We start from the raw sequence: 23,206 nt of genomic DNA on the forward strand, positions 1-23,206 counted from the left end.
GCAGCTTGCAAATTATTTCGAATTTGCAGTATATTCCATTTTTTAACCTTTAAACTTAAACTAACAATCAAAAGTTTATATTAAAGCAATTGTAGGACGCTAACCATTCGAACATCAAGGAAACCAATATACAACTTTGTCCAATTAGGGTTTAAAAATATGGTGTGCTTTCAATCTTTAGTCATGGCTTGTTTATTTGCACAAGGAAAAAAATAAAGAAAAAAAATTAAAAGTATATACAACACTATTATATAAAAAACAATTGGAACAATTCTCTTAAATGAAAAGAAACCAAATGGGCATTATAAGATATTTTTGGTTGATTTTAAATTTATCTTAACGGCTTCGATTTCTTCTTTTTTTGGTTAAAAATTTATTAGTTTTGGTTATATCGGTGCTGGTAAATAGAATGCTTTGAGTAAAGTAGAATTAAGTAATGGTAGCATAACATCATCACCTCCTTGCTTTTGGTTTTTCTTCGTAAGAGTCTTAGCAACAGCCGTTAATATATCAAAAATGTGTTTCCTAAAAGGAAACAAGTGAGAAAATTATAGTCGGGTAAGGTTGGCCGAATACCTTACACCACATGGTCTAACACGGTTCTTACTTTTATTATGGAACACAAAAATGAAATCTTGTTTCTGCATAAAGGCATATTTTTCAAGTGCATATTTACGCGGAAGCGCACCCAAAATACAACCTAATGTAGTATAAGTTTAATCCTTACGTATAGCAGGATCCTAAAATAGGCGTAGATGGTCCAAATTTTGTAGAAGTCATTTTTGTATGAAATTGCTATTATGAGTTAAGTTTGATCAACACATATTAAAACTCTACTACTACTACTCTACAATGGATCAATGTTCCCGAAAGTCCTTATTGGGGTAAATAGGACAAGATGATCCAAATTTGAATAAATTATTATTACAAATTTATGTTAAATTACTATTATGATATAATTTTCTTCATGAAGCATTGTATTCACCTCTTTGTCGCTTCAACTTCAGTTTTTAGTATATGAAATCGAGAGAGGGGGTTCAAAAATTGCCTCGGCCGGTCCAAAGTTTTCATCCCAATTTTGATTGCCGGAATTCTACTACTTAAGCAATTTTGCCGAGAAATTTTGAAAATTACAATTTTTTTCCATATAGCAACTTTTCAGAATAGGGCGGTATATGATCGACAAAGTGGACTGTTCCGAACCATTTTCAATAACATTCGTCCTTGGATCCTTGGGTCAAATTTCTTCAAAATATCTCTAGAATTGCGATCTGTAGCTTGAACACAATTTCGCATGAACACACATCAGACAAACAGGCCTAGATCAATTTACATTACGATTCTGAATATATCGATATAATAAGAAATGTATCTATTTTAAGCCCTTCTGCGTGTTTCATACGTCCGCGCTAACTTAATATGTTCTGGTGTAGGGTATAAAAAGTTGTAAAATCGGCAAAAGTTCAAATATTAACAAATTGATCAGCTTACTTTTTGTCCCCTTTCTCGATAATATCACACAATGTCTGAATGTACCATGATCCTTTTTGAGTATCACGCAATGCTTCCGTACCTGGTATGGCCGCCAAAGCCACTAACATATCGGCATAAGATAAAGGATCTTTCTTGCTAGCATCCGACGAAATGATCTAAGAGAAAACAGTTCAAATATGTCTTAAACATAGGAAAAATTTCCAAAGCTCTTACCTCGTCTATTCTTGGTTGATCCTTTTGACACGCTTGTATTATTAAAATTTTAGGTTTATTTTTAAAACTCTCTTCGCAGAAAATTTTTTGTAATTCCGAAATTTTCACCGGTATGCTGTTGCTGCCATAGACAACACCTAATAAAATAAAATGAGAATTTAGTTTTTATATTTTGAAAATTCTTCAATTTACCATTAGCGCCATGCGTTAAAATAAAAACAATCAAAGAATCATAGATTATTGAACTTTTGACAGTTTCACGTATTCGATATACCATTTCTAAGTGACTTAAGTTATCATAAACTTTGGGTATGTAACCAAGGCTTTCGAACAGTTTCGTTAACCTGTCGCGGTCGACATCTGTACCTTTACGACACGTAGGGAATGGTCTTTTAGGTAATAAGTGCTGTAAGATATTAAATTTATAAAATCAATCTTAAATTAGTTTATTTCTTGTCTACTAACTGTCCACCTAGGATCCGTCTCTTGATGAAATTCATTTTGATTAATGATCACAACAAAACCAGCACTTTCTCTTCTAATTTTATAAAAGGTACTGTCATCGTCTTCCTGTCCCACTAAGAGATTATCGTTCAAGTATTTAAACACGTTTTCCTGCTCATCAACAAGAGAAGTTTCTGCTGAATCTGCGGCCGGTGGAGAAAAATATTTGTTTTGTAATTCAACTTCTTCAGCATTTTGTGTAACCGTATTATTTAGCAAGTCTTTCAATGAGTCCATGTCATTGAGCTTAAAATATTCTATTAAAACATGTACGTCCGTGCCAGTGCATTGGCGGTCGCCTATCCTTATTACTCGTCGAGTAATCCAATCTAACAAAAAAATCTCCAAGTACAAGGCATTGCGGAAATCTAAGCACTCTTCTCCATTCTTACGAGAATCAGTTTGGATTCTTGAAATTAGTCGCCTAGCTTGAGCGGCTGTAAGCTCTTCACATATTTTATAAAGAGCTTTTAGCATGGGATGAATATTTATGCTAAGCTCTGCAATTTGCGGCAAATAATGATGATGTAGATCTTTCCAACGAAAACCCAATTTACGTAGTACTCTTTTAGCATTTATGATGGTCAGAGCTTCTAGTAATCCCTCACGCCAATTGTTTCGCTTAGAGTTTGCATAAAGACGTAGTATCATATCACCGCCATTCTGTGTTGCCTGACCGCAACCACTAGGTGGATGTTTTGAAAGTACTATTAGTTTCTGCAATATATATTCAGCAGAGGTTTTCTCCTCACCAAACAGCAGGAAACCTAAAGACACCTGAGAATTTAGATATAAAGTATTGTTAATCATATAAGTCATCATCATCACATATTCATCATACCAATTGATAATAAGAAAGATCTCTTTCGATATACCGCAGATCTTCAACGTCGATCTGTTTCATTTGCGAAAAGTGATTGTCGGCGGACTGCGATAACATTTTCATCAATTTGCAATATTCCAATAAAAATTCCTATTACTGGCTATGCCTCTTTTGGGAAGTTTTTCGTCCATCCGCTACAATTGCTTATAAATTCTTTCTCTCATCAGTATTGCCAATCCAATCATTTTATTGTTGTAAATACTAGCGCGTACTCAACAAAAAGGCGGGTAAGAATTAGTAAAAATTTGCCGAATTCCGTTTTGACATTTCACTAATTAAATGCTTTAATATTTGCTGAGAAAACAAGGACGCACAGGTACCACCAAATTGAAGATCATGTAACCAGCCGACAACGAATTGGGTGATGATCGCCAAGAAAATCTAACCACGTTGGCAAACTTGCTCTCCCGGTTGCGTCAAATCTGGCGCCAATAAAATTGCTGTCGCTGAGAACAAATTTGCATTAGTATTGAGCATAAACCAAGTAAATTTACCACATATCTCTCTCTTAGACTTGCGTTTATAGAAGAACAGTTGTAAAAGTAAAATATAAACATCTGTTAGGAAATGAATTATTAACACAAAAATTTTAAATCTTCAAAATTAAAATCAAAAACTTGAAACTTTTAAAAAATTAAAAAAAATAAAATGCGCGAAATTATATATGTGAATTTTGAAGAAAAAGAAAAGTAAATAGAATTTTTTATTTAAAGTTAATTAAACAATGTATCGTAGCTTCCTTTTACGCTAGTCGATTGACGCAAAGAACAATGACAACCGCGACATAGAAGAGGGGATCACCATGAGACGAGCGAGAAAGGTTTTGCGGGTTATTTCGCACGCTAGCGAATGTAAATTGTTTCTACTTTTACAAACGACGTATAAATATTCGTTATATCGTTACAAGTAGATTTATTATCCACAAGTTAAGAGTCTGCAAAATAAAGATACATTTGCGTGTATATAGGTTAGCATTACAATATTTAGTATTTCGAAAATCTAACTACTGCTTTCGAACATTTCTTTAGGCCGTTGACGTATGCTACAGGAAGCCCGAAAGAGCTGTTATAGCCAAAGAAGCTGAGAAGAATCGCAAACGTTTGTGCGGCGTTGCACAACGCTGGCCTCCACTGAAAAGTAGATGGAGATCGTTTGCATCCTGCAGCACTCCAGGCGATGATGGTGTTGATGTCTGTGTGGACGCACCGTGATTAAGGCAGTTGCTGAAAATAAAACATTTTATACACTGCATCTTCTTTTTATTTGTTCATATACGTGCATAAAAGCAAAAAACATTTGGCATACAGGAACGGAAAATACAATATATTATATAATGATGAAGAAGACATCATTTATATGCATTAATCGTTATAGCAGAGCTGTTAACATTTATTTTTAAGGAAAATCTGTAAAAAAGGATACACCATAATAAACTTTTTTTCCAAAAAAAAAAAATTGAAACAATGGATTTGACTTTATTACTTTGTAAAGTTCTACATAATTTTCAATTCATTTCATTTTGCTTGCTTATTATTGTTTATCATGTGTAGTTTGTTTATGCAAAATAAATAAACGAGAAGTATTGGATGCTTTTGGAAACCTGACGACTACGCTATGTGATTAGCCTCTTAGCGATTATCAATTGTCTCCCAAATAACACCAGCCGATGATCACGGCGATCGTTACGGCCATGATTGAGGCGATCATCGCCTGCTTATATGATTATCTCCTTGTTATTATAAAAAAAGAGTGCTGCAACAAAGCAACTCTTCTTCTTCTTCTGAAAATCTTGATGATTTGATATCAACAACAGATGATTCACTGTGTTGAACAAAAAAAAAAAAAAACAAAGAAGCAAGAAATTACCGCAAACTTAAAAAAGACAGGGTAAACCTGGTCACACTAAAAACATTTAAATGAAAAAAAGTTGACATTATTTTATTAAAAATATGAAAATTCTCTTCAAGTTATCTTTACTTATTCTTGTTTCGAAATTGAAGGCATCATACATTTCGCGGAAATACAGCCAAATTAAACACAGTAATGCTAGATGAATGCTTGGCTGAATTTATAGAATTCTTTATCCGAATTTTATATAGAGAACGACGAAAGCACCATTGCTTCTCCTTACTTCTTAAGTCCTGCGATTTTTATTTATATTTACATTGATTTCCTAATATTTGTTTCTCAAAGGATTTGATAAGCCAAAGGAGCGCTTCTTTTTACGCGAGTGAAACTAACAAAAATTCTAATAAAATGTTTTCTTGCTTATCAGGGTTCGGTGTTTAAATTAGGCGCTTTGAAAATATTACATAGGAGGGCATAGAAAAGTTTTCATTTATATATTTTAATGTGCCCAAGTTTTTAACTTTTTATTCTTTTGCGCCCTTTTCAGTCCTTTTGGGGGACAGCTATTTTATATATAAGCTTATTTCAAACTTTGAACTGTCGGAAAGTTCTTTAAGAGTTTAAACTGGGTTTTCGTCCAATAAGTTATGCAATTCATTGTGTTGGAACTTTTTTAGTCCTTCAGACCGTTGTTTGTTATTGATATCAAAATGACCGCCGAAACCAAAACCAACAATTAGGTTAAGATGGAAGACCATCACCATAAGCTTCTGAACGTGAGCCTCGAGAGCAGATTTCTTCAAATTAAACAACAAAAGTAATGAAGGTCCAGCACTCCATTATTATCGTTGGAATAACTCAATATACTAAATGGAAAACTGTTAATTTAGGTACAGAAAGGTTAAAATTACCAAATTAATCATTATGTACACTAGGATTTTTCAGTTCTTCATAATTTTCATCTGCATAAGTTATTTCTCAAAATTAATGCAAGCTCTTAATAGTTTGTATTTTCTTTTAATATTCATGGATTTGCATAAACATGTGAATATCCGCAAGCAACAAGAAGAAGAAGCATTTATTTACATGCGGATTTAATTTTATTTGAAAGCTAAGATTAAACTAATTTGAGTTGTTCCGGAGCCGAGAAAAATCATGCTAACACCACATCGCGATATAACGAATAGTTGTCTGATATGCCAGGCAATTGAAGAAGACAATGATTACGAGGCACTGTTTACGGTCAACAAGGAAGAAGCTAGTGATAATGGATATGCACTAACGGCAATTGGGGAAATGTATGAGGAACTAATCGGCCTTAAAGTAAGAAGCTAAATTGTATTGAGAGAAGTTAGAAAATTCTTAACATAATGAGTCTACCGTAGATACCTTTGGAAATGTGTAACATTTATCCACAGTTTTTATGCAACACCTGTGATTTACAGATGAAGTTATTTAAAAAATTGCAACTAAAAGCCAGACGTACTGTGGAGTTATTAAAAGAAATTTATGATGCTGAAGAACTGGTGAAAGAGGATTTATATAGTGAATGCTGTGGTATAGAATGTACTGATGAAGATAATGATCTAGAAAATATATTGGTCGAAATGAAATCAGAAGAAGAAGGGGAAGAGCGAGTAGCGGAGGACGAGGACCAGGAAATTATTGAAGCAAATAATAACTTAATGAAGGGCGAAACACTTTCACAGCATATAGAAATATTGAATGACTTGGAAGAAGTTGAAACAAATGATTGTGTTACAGACATCCGTGAATTTATCACTCACACTGATCAATTCCGTGTAGAAGAAAATCGGCCTGAAAATCAGATTGAAGAATATGTTTTGAATTTCAATGAAAATTCTGAAACTTGCATACAATACCCTGAAGATCAGGAAGAGGGCGAATTATATCAAGAGGAGCTCATTGATGATCACCCAAACGAATCTAGAAAAAGAAAAAAACCGAAAGAAGATCTTAATTGTTTGGCTTGTGGAATTATTTTTGAAGATGCAATAGAATTTAAATATCATTTGTAAGTCGAAAATCTTTCTAAACTATTTAACATATTGTCAGATAACTGAATTCATATTTCGCTTTTATTTAAGACGCTCCGAGCATGACGAAAAGTATCCTTGTGGTGAATGCTCCAAATTATTCCATTCTTCAAAATCTTTAAAATTGCATATGAATTTACACAATGGTTTACTGCCTTATCAATGTGAGCCTTGCCAGCGTTCGTTTAATCAAAAAGTTCACTTTCTAAACCATCTAAACCGTCATAATAACATCAGGAATTTCAAATGTGACGAATGCGATAAATCCTTTTTTGCCAAAGCTGATTTAAAAATTCATGCACGCACTCATACGGGCGTAAGACCTTACGTTTGTAAGATATGTTCAAAAAGCTATATGCTATCGGATCATTTACGAACTCACCTCTACACTCATACAAATCAGAAATTTGAATGTAAATTTTGCCCACAAAAATTTAGCACACCATCGACTCTTAGACTCCATCAAAAAACCATTCACTTGATGGAGAAACGTTTTAAATGCCAGTATTGTGAAAAACTATTTCGCCGTAAGCATCATTTGATGGTAAGAGGGCGAAAAAAAAAACAGTTTTAAATCGGTATTGGTCTTTCTTTTTATCTTTCGTTTTTAGAATCACATAAAAAACCTTCATGCGGATTTGGAGTATGCATACGAAACGGAATTATGTCAGAATCCTTCAGTTGAAACAAATAACGATAATCCCACTGCTGATTTATATATGGATAATAATGATATTATAAGTAGTATAACTGGGGATTGTCATGGGTATATAGTATTTCCACCAGCAGTAGTTCCAACGTAATAGAAAGTCTTTTCATATTTTATTGCTATTAATAAAACTAAATTCGACTTTGCGGATTTAATTTGAATTACTCGAAAGAATCGAGTTTGCTTGGTCACTTTCTTAAAATAACAAACTAAATAAGTTAAAGGGCAGAGATGCGTAGCAAAATTCCATACGTCTCACTGGGAGTGCATGGAAGGCTTCTTTCTGAGCAATATGCAGGCCTAATCAAAAATTCAAGAATACTGAAAGTTATTGAACATAATTCCTTGTACCTTTAATTGAAGGAATACGTATAAAAGAGGTTTTAGCAACTAACATTGCTTTTGTCTCTTCCAATGCTTACTTACTTTTAAGTACAGTTGTCAGAGGCAGAGTTGGCTGTTAACTCAATAGGATTATCAAAGGCATTTTTGGGTAACTAATTGTATCGCTTATTGCTAGAGCGCTGAGATTAACATGCTGTCAACTATCACATCCTTTAGAGATGATTTACAGGAAAAATATATATTTATAAAGGCAATTCTCCTTGTTGTTGTTGTTGTTGTAGTTTTTTATATAAACGTGCAGTTGCTCGATACAATAGCTACGAGTTTAGAAAAAATTTACAATGATTTTCTTAAGATCACTACATATCGTAGAGCAAATATTGTTAATGTAGTTAAGGCTCTCCCGTTGAACAGATTAAAAGCCACGATAACTGAAAACAATTTCACTTTCTGTGAATAAAATACTTAAAATTTGGACAACATGAGAAGGAAAATAATATACACACAATACGTTTCACAAATTATTCCGATTACAATCACGGATAAATGATAAACTATGTTTATCACACCGATCAGAAATTTCATCGTCAATATTATATGTATTGTCCGTTATTGAAACTTTGCTGTTTGTAAAAATTGCAATCGAAAGATTCAATTTGGAGCATACGATCTTTTCGGTATAGCATCTAATTTTTCTTTATTTAGTAAAAAGTTGCTGGTAATATCGGGGCGTGAAGTCAAGTGAAACTGCTTCACTTATAGAGAGAGAGAGATATTTATTGTATTAATTTTTCTCAATAAATGATTTTTTCAAGCAACGATGTGGCGTGCTTTTGACTAATGAAAAACCTCTTAAAATGTTTTTCAAATGATTCGAAAAGAAATTTAGTTCAATTGTTTATCGAAGAACACGAGAAATTACTTGTTGAAAGCAAAAAAAATTCAAAATTTTTTGAAGAACGTATAGAAATGTATCCCGCGGGACCTCATAATATCATAAAGTATCTATTGAAGAGTCTAAAAATATAAATTGTTTCTTTAGAAGAACACGTTAAAACTAGTTTGGAAATATTGAGTGAGTTTACTATATATCGACACTAGGTATTCGAAGTTCTTTATCTTTATTAGGTTTTGTTTTCAAAATAAAACAACAATTTTAATTTGTTATTTCAGAAAAAAAAAAAATAAACATGAATTTTTAATTGATTTCTTTCCTTTTAAATAATATATTCTTTTTATATTTTATAATTTAATAATTTTTATTCAATACTAAATATGTATATAATCTTTTTTTTATTTTTTTTTTTGTTGTTGTCTTTTTTAATTTTTTTTTTTTTTTTTTTTTTATTTCTATAAATTTCTGAAGCACTTTTTTATTTTTTTATAAATTAAATAGAAATTCTCTCTCATTTTCAACATATATATGTGTATATATATATATATTACTTACTATACTATATATATATTATATATATTAAGTAATATATATATATATATATATATATATACTTAACTTAAGTGTTCGTTTGTGTGACAAGTGTGGAAACAGAAAAAGGTAGTGCAGAAAAAAAAAATTAAAGAATTAATTATCTATGGACTAAGAGCAACCGTTAGGAAGTGATTTAAAAAAATAAAAACAAAAGAATATTTAAGAAATTGAATAAAAATCGTTTCTTTCAAGTTTTATTTCGCCGAAAATTAACAAAACATTATATATGGAATTTAGATAATTATTGTTTTACAAGGCAATTTTTTTAAATTTCATTACAAAATAATAATTTTTTTTTTTGTTGATTTTTGTATGTGTGTTTTATTGATAATAATTATAATAAAACCTATAAAAAAATGTATGGAATTTCTTAAGCTTTAAATTTTTAAAAGTATATAAATTTCTTAATGCATTAGAGTGAAATGTTTAGTATAAGAGGAGAAAATTTGTTCATTGCATTTACGACAGATTTTTTTTTTTCGCCTTTTTCTTTTCAGTAACATATTGCATTACATACTATATATAACGGCTTTTCTTTTCTATTAATAAAAAAAAAAAAAAAAAAAAACAAAAAAAATTGTTTTTGTTTGAAAGAATTAATTAAACGAAAGCTAAGACACGAGAGTTTTACAATAAAAATTCTTAAATGTGTGATTAAAACAAAAAATTTCTGTTTTGTTTTTTTGTGTAAGGAGAGGTTGAGTTTGCTGAGAAAAGTTAAATGAAAATGATAAATGAAAAGGTTAGAGCCTAGATGTTTTAATACTTATTCGTTTATATTTTACTTCAGTGCTGTTGTGATGGAGAAGAGAGCTTACATACACGCATTAACATTTCATTATCTCATTATCTAATAATACTTTTCAAATAATTCGAATAAAAATGAAAGCTTTTTAATTAAAGGAATAATTGGTCAACAATATATATGTATCCCATCATCAATTAGGCAAGAAAAAAAGTTCTCAACATATATATATATATATAGTTATGCAAGAGAGCAAAATAAAGGGGATAACGTCAATATCAATGTATATTAACGTTTTTAATTTTTATAACAACAAGGAATCTCTCGATTGTTTGCACTAATGTTGCGTTTGCTCCCTCCAATCAAAATAGATGACTCTTGATGAGTTAGGTGTTGAGGTAAGTTAATGTAAACATTAGTATTACAGAGTATGCACATGATAAATGCATGTTATGTGTTTTGTTTAATTTACTGGTTCTTAGAGCGCACTTTTTTAGTTAACGGTTTTAATAAAACATGCATTTGTTTGTTTTTTTTTTGTTGTTGTTTGCTTGGCTGTCTTTCTTGTTATATAGCAAAGGGGCGAGAGATATTATTGACAGAAAGAAAGAAATACACAGAGAATAAAAAAGAAGAGAAACTTTTTTCATTGCTTATGTTTCTTTTGTTTCTTCATTTTTTTTTTTTTTTTGTTTTTTTGTGTTTTTTTTTTTGTTTTGTTTTGTTTTTTTGTTTTTTAAATAGGTGTATTGTTGTTCAGTATTTTTATGTTGTTTTTGTATTTAGCATATAAAGAAAAAAAGGAGTATTTTGTGTGTATTCGTTTTGCTCTGCTTTTAAACAACAGGATTATTTGTTAGTTTCTTTAACGTTTGCCTGCAGGTTTTACTGTGCACGATAACAACTCTTCTTTGGCTAATTTAGCACGAAAATCAGCCATCATATCCCGACAACTAGTTGCCATATCAGCCAATTGCGTAAAAAATTCTTCGCCTTCTTTACAATAAGCATCCTGATCATAGTCTACATAATTAGTGAGATTATAAAGACGCAATGATTCGGGCAAGAAATGAGATAGGAAATCATTAATTGCTCGATGTTGATCCACTACCATCTCTTCAGTTTGCTGTAAATCTGAGATGGCAGCATGTTGTACCAACAACTCGTCGGACATATCATGTTCCTGAAGGAGAGAATAAAAAAATATATAAAATTTTCTCTATTATTCGATTCAATCAATGCTTTTTTATAATAAAAATACTAAATTATATAATAATGATAATAATAAAGCGTTACACAGAGATACGCACTATGACGAAATTTGATTTAAGAAGAGTTGAAAATGACAAAATTCTCATTTTACACGATTTGCAATATTTTATGCATTGTTTTTTTTTTTTTTTTTTTTTGATAGTTTTACGAATTTTTTCATTCTCACTCTTCACCGATATGCATTGTAAATGCACGCATTAGATTATTCCGGGATTCCCCGAATTAAGCATAGCGTAAGGACGTAATGTATTTTACACGCAATTTCATTTTTTCAAAAAAATTCCCAAGTGAACCGTAACAACAATTTTTAAACATTATTTTTTATTGCATTTTCCAGTTGCTTTTTCAGATCTGGAAGTAATCTATTTATGAGTTTTTTTTTTTTTTTATTAACGTATCTACCATGCAAAAGAGGTATTAATTTTACTTGCTTCATTAAAGTGTCCTTCGAACAATTTTTTTTGGTAAAAATTCAATTTCAAAAAAGGCATCTCTTATGCTTATAAGTAAGACTTGCTTCTAAGGCATCATATCGATCGCAAAATTTATCGTATTAAGCCTTATATTGTTATATAATTGAAGGAGTATTTTTGTATGTGGTAGCTAATTATCTAAACTGCAGAGATTACTTCCGTTTTTTTTTTTTTTTTTTTTTTTTTAGATGGAATCGAATCTTCCGACTTATGCATGTACTATTAATAAAACCCGGCACGGAAATCTTATTTTTGATCAATTTTATATAGAACTTCCTAAAATAGTTGGGAATTTGAGAGATTATTAATTGTCTAGTAATTGCGAGCAATCTAATCTATTAACTTCTATTTGCTTTAAGTAGGAGAAAATTGGAAAAAGTTGCAGATGAAGTTTGCTCTCCTAGCCGATGGCTTGAATTCGCAATTCGTTTTTTTTCACAATTGACTAAGTAGCTTCCCCTATTCACACTAATCAAGGGCAAGTATACGCATATTCGATACCAAAAATGTAATTAATGTTGCCTGTAGGCAACTGAGTAGACTTAAAAAAGTTTAATGTTCGTTCGAAAACTTCTTTGTTGCATTCCAAAATGAGTTCCCTTCAATAATAGATTCACGATTTTTTAATGTCAACCATTTCTAATTCAATTCACAACCTGCATTATAGATTTTCTACACCCTATGTTTAGTGCTTTTTTTTTTACCTTAAATCGCCTTAACTTATATTTCGAAGAATGAGAAAGTCAATTACCTCCGATTACGGAGATTAAGATAAAGAGATTATGTTCGATCTCTATTTAAAGAGATCCAATAGGGGTTATACCAAGTTATGACTGCTTTGACATATAAAAGCTATTATTTATTACATTGCGACCGAAGATTTTTGAAAATCATTAATAAGAATTTAAAAGTAGAAAATTGAAGGAAATTCATTAAAACTTTAAAGCACGCGTTAACACGTTAAATAATTTGAAATGTAGCAGGAGGAAGGGTTGAATTATTAGATGAGTTTTGAAAGTATGCTTTTACTTACACTTAATGAGCGCAACAACGCCAAATCGTTCCCAGATATTTGACCGTTATTCTTATTATTATTATTATTGTTATTATGATTAGTATGTTTATTAGCCAAAGGTCGTTGTGAAACGTTCTGTACAATATTGGTTTCTTCATCTTCTTCATAAATAATATGGTCGGCACCTTCGTCACGTAACAGTACATCTGGTGTGTCCTTGACCACTAGCTCCTTGACCCGATCGGCATACCGCAATGTATTCAGAGTGTGTTCACACGAACTTAGGCCAGGCGAAATCATGGCAATCATGCAGGTTTTGCTCTTATCTCCAATAAAAGAATCACGTAATACTTGAGTTAATTTAGATACACGGAATGGCAAGTGGGCCGACTGTTTGCCCAAAGCTCTTATACACTCTTTTAGAGCCAATAAAGATTTATTTATTTCAGCGCCCTCCATACGTGTTTGACGATTGGCAGAGGATGTGTCAGCTCCACGTTCATTGCCTGCCAGATCGATGAAAGAGAATTTGCCATGAACTTTCGCCGAGCCTGGAGGACGTAAAACAATCTGGAATACTGCATGGGAACGTGACGAATTCGAATTGGCTGAGGTCTGTCCGGAGGTGCGAGCAGTGTTGCCGTGTTGTATTAGTTTTAAGACTTCATCAACACTGTCGACTACCTTCTCGGTAAGACCTACTACCTGTATCTGCTGTTTTCCATCTTCCAATACGCGTAATTTTTGCTTATCGGAAAGTAAATCGAATACCTAAAGAAAAAATGAAAATTTGCGTATATATATATTTATATATATTTATATTATACATATATATGTGTATGTTGTGTAAAGAAAGAAAAAGCAACTGGTTACCATACCTTGCCACTATAAATCTCAAAGAAACTTGCCGATACCACCAAATTCAAGTTGCGATAACGTGAATTATGCAAGTAACTGAAAACATCCTTTGCGGCCATGGCATAAATGCCATTTTTACAATCTTGCACTTTGCCATTGAACTCGCCGCCCATAGTGTGCGTTTTACCAGAACCAGTTTGACCGTATGCAAAGCATGTAGCCATGCCACCCTCAAATATAGTTTGAACCAACGGTTTAGCAGTATATCTGTGTAATACAATTAATTAAATAATTAGTAGGTGCTTCGTCATTATCATCATCGTTGCACTTAAACGTTTGTTTCAATTTCTATGAATTTCGTTAGTAAGTATAAATTGCATTACGCTACTACTTAGTCATTTATACAAACAAATATTAATCGTCTTCTCTGCCCCACCCGAATCCTGCTTGCCCATCATTTACATCACTATTCCATTTACTCTCAATGTCATACAATTAAAAACGAATTGAAACTGAAATCGACAGAAAAATAAATAAAGAAAAATGAGACACTACCCCACACACTCAGATTTTGTAATACGCTTTGTAAAAATACAATGCTTGCTACCGGTCATTGTTGCAGAATTTTTGGGTCAAATTTCATAAAAAGAAAAAAAAAAAAAAAAAAAAAAAAAAAAAGAACAACAAAGAAAAACTCTCGATTCATGATAGTTAACCAAGCGATAGAGAGGTGAATGGAAAAGTGTGGATACAAACCTTCAAAATAATTAATATCACATACCTTCTTTTCAAACAAAACAAATTTACGAGGCTTTTGCTTTCAACATTAGCCCCCGCTCGCCTAACTTATATTAAACTACTTTATATATATTGTGTTCCGGTTGCACGACCCTCATTTCGATTTATAAAGAAAATCTAAACTTTTATAACAATTACAAAAACAGCACAACTCTCCGGCTTTAAGAAATGCCCTATAAGGTTGAGATAACCAGCAAATATATTTTAATTTAAAAAAAAAAAAAAAAAATCAAATCCATTTTGGGAAAATTCTTGAAGTTCGATGGTCGATAGTGCTATCCACTTGTCGAAAAATTCGGGCAGCTTGTCTTCGATTTAATTATTCAAACGCTTCGATTAAATGTTCGAACATTCCAGATGAACACACCTTTTATAGCTTAAAACACCTTGAACACCTTTTCTAGGTTAAAATATTGAACTGTTGAGATTATTTTAGTAACAAAATGATGAAGACGGGAGTAAATAAATGTGATAAATTTGCCAGATCAATTTTCTATAAACGACTCCGTCCGTGGCAAAAGTGCAGCACAAATTGATCGGGAAAAATTGCCCAGTTTTCAAGATCACATACCCAATTAAAAATTCATCACCAGTATTCCCCAACATCGCAACATAATTATCGTCCCTTACATTTCTTCTTCTTCGTATTAGGAAGAGAAAATTACAAAATGTAACGTGTTTGCTGTCTTTATCGTTCCTGCCTGTGTGTGTGTGTAGAAAATTATTAACTGCATTAAATTTTAGGGCAAATCGAAAGTGCCACTTTAGAAGGTTTGGCGGTTTGGTATGGTACAGGTGCACGTGCTTTTCCTCGAACTAGCTAAGTCATGAGATATGGCAGATGCTCTATAGTTTTGCTATTCTAACCGACTGGCACGTACCTATCCAGTACCATACACGCGGACGGACGTAACCTTACCTATCGAACGGGCATATCTTGTGCCGCTGGGCGTTTTTATACCCGCCCTGCCTATGGTCTTCTTCGGCCCATGATGTCAATGAGAGACATCGAAATTGGGTCCGAAGACTCCTCTAAATCTAAAATCTTATTACGCATAGAAAATGACAATGTGTATAATATGTCCATTCGAATTTTTCAAAAATGTCAAAATATATGGTTATGGGAACGTACACTGTAATCAGTGCATATAAAAAATAGCCGTTTCCCAATATGAATAGGAAATGACACACTCATTAAGTCCCTTAAAAGTGAAAAATTCGTTTAAGAAGCCTTTGTATATTCGCAAGAGTCATCATAAAAAACGAAACTTTGATATCAGCTGCTGTTGTTGATTCCGTCAATATCGTACATAACGACTAAAAATAGATATAGCTATGCTTGTAGAAACATCTTTACAAGATCTACAAAATTGAAATCATTTCCAGAACTACGAGCAGCGTAATAGATAAAAAAAAAAAAAAAAAATTACTAGCAGTTGGTTAAATTTCCAATGCGGTAGATAATAATAATTTTACTGGACTTACACAGATGATGATTTGCATTAATAATCTCTATCGATTCAATTGTCGTTAAGGAGCTAATGCTCGTCTTCAATTCTTCAAGCGTCGATTTTCTATTTCCACTTTTGTGGTGCCGTCAGCTTCAAAAGTCTTAATTATATATAAATAGATGAATGATGATTTACTCATCGCGAAATCTTGATCTGTTATGGAATGTACTAAAACTCGGTACTTTCTGAACTATACTCCAAAGTATTATAAATGAAATGAAAAATTCAGTATTGCGAACAATTTTTGTTCGGTGGTATTTCGAAAAGCAAAAGCGGTATTTAAGCGAGATACGTTCATTTGATTTTCGCGCATTTTATCCAACAAGGTATACTGCAATAGCCCAGCATATGTTTCGTTTATATCCGGTAAAGTGATTAAAATTCATTTTCCAAATATATTTCGTGTCAGGACGTGAAAATAAGCTGCGGCTTATTAAAACAAAAGTTTTCCTTAAAGTCTTTGAAATAGTTACGTTGATAATGTTGCTTATAAAAATCATAGGTGAAATGGGACGTCGTGCAAAAAGCATAACTTGAAGTTAATTAAAAAGAAAATCGACTCAAATGCAATTAAATTCGCATTAACATACACAATACCGAAGACTGGCTTCACTTTAAGACTACGGATAAACAAAGAAACTAATAAAGACCTTGACGCTACTAAAAACGGTTACACGGGGAGTAGGAAGAAAGTGATAAACAGAGATATGAAATCATACAAGCTGTGGAATAACTTGAAGTGAATACAAAAAAAACTGTAAGTTAGAGAGAAAAAAAAAAAAAAAAAAAAAAAAAAAAAAATTCGATAAATTACATAAAATAATAATAATAATAAAAAAAATAAAATAAATAAAAAAAAATTAAGATAATTATATACAAGAGATCAAGTAGTTCAATGATAAAAATATTATTAAAATGAATTAAATAAAAAAAAAAAAAATTCAAATACCATCCAAGTCTTTGGTGTTATCTTTTTTTAAAGTTAAACGTCATCGTCGCTGGCACGTTCACTACAAGAGATACATGTAAACAAATATATTTCTATTACAAAATATTTCTTAGCGAACAACACTCATTTCGTATGATTTTAGACTGAGCAAAAAATATAGTTAAAAAACCACAAACGAACGAACGAAAGAACGAATGAATAAACGTACATACGGTACGTACGTATGAAACCGTCATTCAAATGGAAAAGAAGTTTCTTCAAGGGGCATAATAGCAAACGCGAATGGTAGCTGAAAAAGCGGTATAAAGAAATAAATCAAAAATAAAGAATTTCGTGTATGACTAATCATCACCAGCAACATCATCTCAGTGGCTCCATTTATAAGCCCATATATTCATAAAACAACTACAAACGTCACTGGCACCGTTGTCTTTGTCATTGCATTGTAAAGAGAAAACAAAAAAGAAATACAAAAAAAAAAAAAAAAACGAATAAATAAATAAAATAAATAATATTCAAATATATAATACTGTTATGATCAGCTGTTGCATGTCGCTTAGGAAAATTTTAAAGGGAAAATATTGGCGAAAAATTAATTACTGATTAAAATATCATATCCTAGTCAAGGCAGCAAAAACAATTCGAACTCAAAGAAATATTTCTTATGGACTTTTTAAAGGTTCTACTTTTAAGGGTTCGAGTTAAAAATATACTTTAGCTACTTGAATAAGAAAAAACTGGAGAGACACACCTCACTTCTCATTAAGTCGATTAAAAATATTGAATTCAATTTAATATAAATGCGAACGTCGATAGAGAGAAAGTCGCTTAAATTTTAATTACAGATTATGTCAAAGCAAAGTCGGAACCGGCCGAAGATAACATACGACCGATATTAATAATAATTGCTGACCGATTAGAATGCGAAGCATCTTTAATAGGCAACGAAATTTCCCAAACTTTTTTTTCTTACAATGCACAGTTCGAAAAGAATTTGCCCTCTTCTTTCCAATATACATTCATTCTTTCCTCTCTGCCTCTTCTTCTTTTTCTTGTTACTCTTTTGGAAAAACATTTTCTGATCATAACGTTTTCCGATGTCTTTTGATGAAATTTCTTGCGAAAATTCTCTCGCGATCACAGAAACTAGGACAAGATATCAATAAGTCAATTCCCTTTGCTGAATACAGATCGTAACCAATTTAATTAATGTCAACGACACGCTTCCCATCTCGCTTATCAACTCGATTTCAATACAACTCGTTGCTCAAAAAAAAAAAAAAAAAAAAAAAAAAAAAAAAAAAAAAAAAAAAAAAATTATCAAGAATCTTGATGGGCTTGAATTGAAATGATTCCTTGCAAATCGAATGGCGACAATTTCGTGAACTACCTTTCGTATTCGTATCTTTGCTAGCAGAAGTAAGCAAAGGTCTAATTTTTAATAATTCGTGGAGAAAATATAGCTCCATGATCAACGAACTAAATATAAAGAAATTTTTTTGCATCGATTCCCTAATTTAAGGATTCTCATAAACAATAAGCCTAGGAATTAAATAAAGGAAATTTGGATTATTATATATGTGGCTCTCTTACTCATTTAAGGATTCTGATTAACAGAAAGTCTTTATTTATGAAGAAAGACTATCCCGGATCTCATTCCATATAAGGACGCCCATGAATATCATGTTTATAGATGAAAACAAGGTGTGAGTTTTGTTGAATGAAAAATTGTCCGGGATGACGAGTACAGGGCTTGCCTTCTTTTTAAAACGGATTTCAAAAGGGCTGCGCTTAAGGGATTAAACAATGAATCCACTTAGTATATTAATTTAAGTTAAGTAACACCTAATCCGAATCCACCCCCTGATATTTTTGGGGAATTTTTTTTGGTTTGAAATGAAGTCGGACTCATTGCAGTTTATCTTTGTACGTAAACTTCCTATCGAGTGCTTGACTAATATAATATATATGTTCGCTATATATAGGAAGAACTGTCTATTATGGAAACGGACAAGTATGTATCATGATTTTTTTTTTTAAATTCCCGGAACTTTTTATTTACTTTTTATTATTATAAGGAGAGTAGGCAGAAAAAAAAAAACTATGTTTTTCACTTCGAATTTATCCATAAAGCACACGATTAATTTTCTCGATAACGAAATCCATCCAGGATTACATTTCTATTCGGCTAATGAAAATGCAATTCAAGCATTGGTACGTAAAGTAGGGAAAGGAACTTTTTTAGAAACATTGCATGTCACATAGCAATTTTCTTGCTGGATAAAATTATTGTTTGTAGATTAAACGACTACGACTATACCGGCACAAGAACGTAACATAAATGGAATCTTAAGAGCAGAGATAAATTCGATCTGCATTTTTAAATTTTCTATTTAAAATCAATACATGTTGGTATAGCATCTGTCCTGACGTCCTTATCTTTTACTCCGTTTCTATCGTAGAAAAGCAGGGGAATTTCAGAAAATTTATTAGACTTTAGGATGACGTTTAGTTTTGTTCTTCACATCAATTGGAATGTTGTTATCAAACATGCACGGCACAATCTCGTTATAACGTGCAGACAGCAGCAATAGAAAGCTACAAGTTCACAACAATACGCTCTTACAAAACAAGTGCAAATGCAAACAGTTAAGAGCAGCATTGCGCGTACCTTTAAATATAATTGAATGAAATCATAAATCATAAGTAAAAAAAAAAAAAAAGGCTCAAATTTGAAAAAAATCAAATAACAAAATAAACCAGGAACTCTGACAAGAATATTGGGATAATCTTTTCTTTTTCAAACTCGTTCGCAACAACAACATATATATAAATAATTAATTAGGGCTTTATGATGCACATTTAAGCATTTTTTTCTTTCTTCTTCTTACAACTTCTTAGACAAGATTGTGATTTCATAATAAAAACGAGATAAAGGTAAAGCAATTTGTAAATTTCGATAAATGTTCGTTATCGTTCGTCAAATCCTGAGGCCTTAAAAGTGAATGAAATGAATTGAACGAATTTGTTGCGAAAATTGTTATAAAAGCAAAAGACCTTTGTCTATGCAAAGTATTACTCACTTGTAGACCACGGCATTATCGCAACGATCATCGAATGCATAATCGAAACGGAATTTATGATTTTCTAGAAATTTCGTCAAGTCCACTTTATTTCGAGGTTCGTGAACAATCAATGTATCTTTACGGGGCACTGAAATTACATCGATCTCTTTACGATTGACTTCCTTGCGCGATAGTGGCCGTTTGCGCACACAAACTGTTATCTGATGGTCTTCAATCGGTTGACCGTCAGTAAGTGGATTAAATTCGAGGGTACTTTGGTATTCACGTATCATTTGTGCCGTTTCCCAATGGGGATTACCTGGATCTTGATTCATTAAAGCGTTTTTCTCCTCCTTGATTTCCGCCTGCCGGGCGCGGCGTTTCTCGCGATTTTCCTTCAGACGTTCAACCTCTTTGACGACATAGGAACGACGAGAAACTGGATTGCCGGTATTCAATGAACCGCCACCGCCACCACCACCACCACCACCACCACCACCCCCACCGCCTCCGCCACCGCCACCGCTAACGGAACTGTTGCCAATGCTGGTGGTGTTACCGCCACCTCCACCACCACCTCCGCCGCTAGCTGTACCCGATGTTAAACGTGTAGCGTTGTTAGTTGTACGCGAACGCATGATACCTGTGCTGGGTTGCTGAGATGGCGGTGGCATTTCCATTTGTTCGGCCACCGCAGATGACAATAAGCTTGCAGTGTTAATACTAGCGCGATTTGTGCGATGTCCAACAGCTACCTGTGTGGCATTACGTGATAAATTGAGGGGTGCGGTTGCCTGTTTTTTCAGTTCGGGCGCTGCATGCACAACATCTTGTTCATGCTGGGCCAATATATCGGGATTTAAAGCTAGAATGGCTTCCAATTCGACTTCTTTACCTTTCGTTTCTCCCCTTTCATACCATTCGACCGTGATCGATTTGCCGGATTCATTAATTTTTGAAACGACTGCCGCATGTACACGGCCATCTGTACGTTTAATTTTGACACTGTCGCCAACTGAAATGTATTCCATTGTGGGTGTTAGCGTAGGTTCTCGTGTTGTTTTCAACTCTATACAAAGTAGTTCAAGTCAGATATAGGGTTAATGCACATACACGCATACACGTAAACACCTCACTCGACTTCTTACACAGATTATAATTTTTAATGGTATTGCTTAACTAAAATTGACTGTCTTTTTGCAACACCTCGCACAAACACACACTAACTAATTCGGCACTTATTCGCTTTGTGTGATTTCAGTGTGAAAACGTTGTGGTTCTGATTAGTGTTGAGATTGTGCGGTGACAAGTAAAAACACAATTTTTCTCTCTCTTTATTCACAATTTCTATAAAAGAAAACGCACTTAAACGCCTAAATAAAATTTACAACATCCATTAAACAAAAAAAAAAAAAAAAAATAATAATAATAAATATCAAAAAAAAAGTTTTTCACTTCACACTTCTTTTTTAACACAACCGCACAAACACACTTACACAAGCACACATCCAAAATATATATATAGATTACAGTTGCACACTTCTTCCTTGTCGCAATTTTTATTATTCTTTTTTTTTTTTTTTTTTTTTTTTTTTTTTTTAAAAAAAAATTTTTTTTCCATTTTTTTTCATCCTATTTTATAAAGTATATATTGTTTTTTCTCTTTGAATATTTTTAGCATAAGAGTATTTTTTGATTTTTTGTATATTTTTTGCTTTTAAAAGAATTGATCTGCTGTAATTCTTTATAAGTTATTTTACTTGAGGTTTTCCGTTGTTACACGATTACTCAGAAGAAGCTTTGATTAGCTGGCTGCCTGAATGTTTGGTTTGCTGGTTAATTATGACAGGCCACACAGAAAACAGCTGCAGCGCTGCGGCGAATGAATCGTTTTTCGCTTCCTTTATATTTATTCTTTTAAATCTATTTCGTATTCGGTTTGTTGACTTTGCTGCCAATTGAATCTTGTTTGCAATCTATAGTACGTAGCTATAATTCGCTCTCAATTCGAAATTCAACTGACAATTAAGTGTTAAATATGGCAGCGCATTTTGCTTACCTCTCTTTTTTTGCTTTCGCTTTTCAATCTCTTTAAATGTTGTTATTGCTATTCTTATGTCTCTTTCCTTTTTTTTCGCTTTCTCAACCAGTGTTGTATTAATCAAATGTGCAGAATATTATAATAATATGATAAAAAATGAAAAAAAAGGGGGGAAAAAAAAACTTTTAAAATAAAATTCGAAACAAAAAAAAATGATCGCGTTTTTTGATTTTTGTTTTTTCGATTGTATTTTTTTACATCAGTCAAAATTTTAACTAAAAATTCAAATAAAACTAATTCTAATTATTTTCAATTTTTACACTCTTTGTTTATTACACCAAAAATATTATTATGATTTCACAATTGTGTGAATTAAAAAAAATTATTGATGACTTTTATTTGAAAGCATACTATGTTAATTGCTTCCAGTTATATAATTGTTAATTTGTTTTTTATTTTTTTTTTTTTTAAGACAATTGAAAAAGACTTTCACAATTTTGCTTTAGTGTTATGCTAATTTATTAATTTCGATTAAAAGTCAATAAACTAATTTGTTAATGAAAATAATCGGGAATGGATAGAATATGCAATTTTAATGGCTGCTTTTCCGATATGTTTTATAGGATTCGAAACATTGCAACCCTAATGAAACGCGAAATAATAAACTAGAAGGACGCAATAATGGTTATAAAGGTTAATTTATGATTTCGTTCGGATCAAATGTAACGGTTGTTCAATTAAACTCTATGTGGAGTGCTTTAAAAAGCGTGGGTGTGGCGAAAAGTAACTCTGTTCTATAAAAACAAAAGGATTAGAAAGCATTTTTATTTTTTTATATTTTTTTTGTATTTTTTTTTTTTTTTTTTGATAATTTTCTTAAATTTCTTAATTTAAAGCCAGTATGAACAATACAGTTATGAAGAATAGTTTGTATTAA

At 32.1% G+C, this 23,206-nt stretch overlaps 3 protein-coding genes across 5 annotated transcripts; 1 reads left to right on the top strand and 2 right to left on the bottom strand.

The window, feature by feature from the left end:
* Positions 1-339: 339 nt before the first annotated feature.
* Positions 340-3,518, bottom strand: LOC119635381 (caspase-8). 2 transcript variants are annotated; one of them, XM_038030184.1, is made up of 6 exons: positions 3,053-3,518; positions 2,173-2,988; positions 1,900-2,113; positions 1,708-1,844; positions 1,492-1,649; positions 340-525 (listed from the first exon to the last, which is right to left on the bottom strand). In XM_038030184.1, the coding sequence occupies exons 1-6, from the start codon at positions 3,155-3,157 to the stop codon at positions 387-389; spliced, it is 1,569 nt and encodes a 522-aa protein (XP_037886112.1). In that variant the 5' UTR covers positions 3,158-3,518; the 3' UTR covers positions 340-386. The 2 variants fall into 2 exon arrangements, with proteins under 2 accessions (XP_037886112.1, XP_037886121.1); XM_038030193.1 differs by lacking the exon at positions 340-525 and adding an exon at positions 1,001-1,424 and having other exon boundaries at positions 3,053-3,517.
* Positions 3,519-5,974: 2,456 nt separating this feature from the next.
* Positions 5,975-7,956, top strand: LOC119641837 (zinc finger protein 33B-like). Its single transcript, XM_038040713.1, has 4 exons — positions 5,975-6,265; positions 6,328-6,977; positions 7,051-7,543; positions 7,611-7,956. The coding sequence occupies exons 1-4, from the start codon at positions 6,098-6,100 to the stop codon at positions 7,800-7,802; spliced, it is 1,503 nt and encodes a 500-aa protein (XP_037896641.1). The 5' UTR covers positions 5,975-6,097; the 3' UTR covers positions 7,803-7,956.
* A 3,063-nt stretch (positions 7,957-11,019) lies between these two features.
* Positions 11,020-22,263, bottom strand: LOC119635318 (kinesin-like protein Klp10A). 2 transcript variants are annotated; one of them, XM_038030101.1, is made up of 5 exons: positions 21,989-22,263; positions 20,247-21,575; positions 13,926-14,172; positions 13,066-13,818; positions 11,020-11,470 (listed from the first exon to the last, which is right to left on the bottom strand). In XM_038030101.1, exons 2-5 carry the CDS (start codon positions 21,257-21,259, stop codon positions 11,153-11,155), a joined length of 2,331 nt encoding a protein of 776 aa, XP_037886029.1. In that variant the 5' UTR covers positions 21,260-21,575; positions 21,989-22,263; the 3' UTR covers positions 11,020-11,152. The 2 variants fall into 2 exon arrangements, with proteins under 2 accessions (XP_037886029.1, XP_037886023.1); XM_038030095.1 differs by lacking the exon at positions 21,989-22,263 and adding an exon at positions 21,725-21,805.
* Positions 22,264-23,206: the final 943 nt, after the last annotated feature.

The sequence above is a fragment of the Glossina fuscipes genome, unplaced genomic scaffold (genome assembly GCF_014805625.2).
Source record: "Glossina fuscipes isolate IAEA_lab_2018 unplaced genomic scaffold, Yale_Gfus_2 0, whole genome shotgun sequence".
Taxonomy (NCBI): Eukaryota; Metazoa; Arthropoda; class Insecta; order Diptera; family Glossinidae; genus Glossina; species Glossina fuscipes.

What these genes read in the sequence shown, in the direction of transcription:
- LOC119635318 (XM_038030101.1), bottom strand. Translation starts at nt 21,259, where the DNA reads ATGGAATACATTTCAGTTGGCGACAGTGTCAAAATTAAACGTACAGAT. An exon ending in TTGAGATTTATAGTGGCAAG is followed by an intron (nt 13,819 to 13,925) that starts GTATGGTAACCA and finishes TTTTTTCTTTAG; the next exon opens with GTATTCGATTTACTTTCCGA. An exon ending in CGTTGTTGCGCTCATTAAGT is followed by an intron (nt 11,471 to 13,065) that starts GTAAGTAAAAGC and finishes TCTCTCCTTCAG; the next exon opens with GAACATGATATGTCCGACGA.
- LOC119641837 (XM_038040713.1), top strand. Translation starts at nt 6,098, where the DNA reads ATGCTAACACCACATCGCGATATAACGAATAGTTGTCTGATATGCCAG. An exon ending in ATAGAATTTAAATATCATTT is followed by an intron (nt 6,978 to 7,050) that starts GTAAGTCGAAAA and finishes CTTTTATTTAAG; the next exon opens with ACGCTCCGAGCATGACGAAA. An exon ending in GCCGTAAGCATCATTTGATG is followed by an intron (nt 7,544 to 7,610) that starts GTAAGAGGGCGA and finishes TTTCGTTTTTAG; the next exon opens with AATCACATAAAAAACCTTCA.
- LOC119635381 (XM_038030184.1), bottom strand. Translation starts at nt 3,157, where the DNA reads ATGAAAATGTTATCGCAGTCCGCCGACAATCACTTTTCGCAAATGAAA. An exon ending in ATCTTTCTTATTATCAATTG is followed by an intron (nt 2,989 to 3,052) that starts GTATGATGAATA and finishes CTAAATTCTCAG; the next exon opens with GTGTCTTTAGGTTTCCTGCT. An exon ending in ATCGAGAAAGGGGACAAAAA is followed by an intron (nt 526 to 1,491) that starts GTAAGCTGATCA and finishes GTTTCCTTTTAG; the next exon opens with GAAACACATTTTTGATATAT.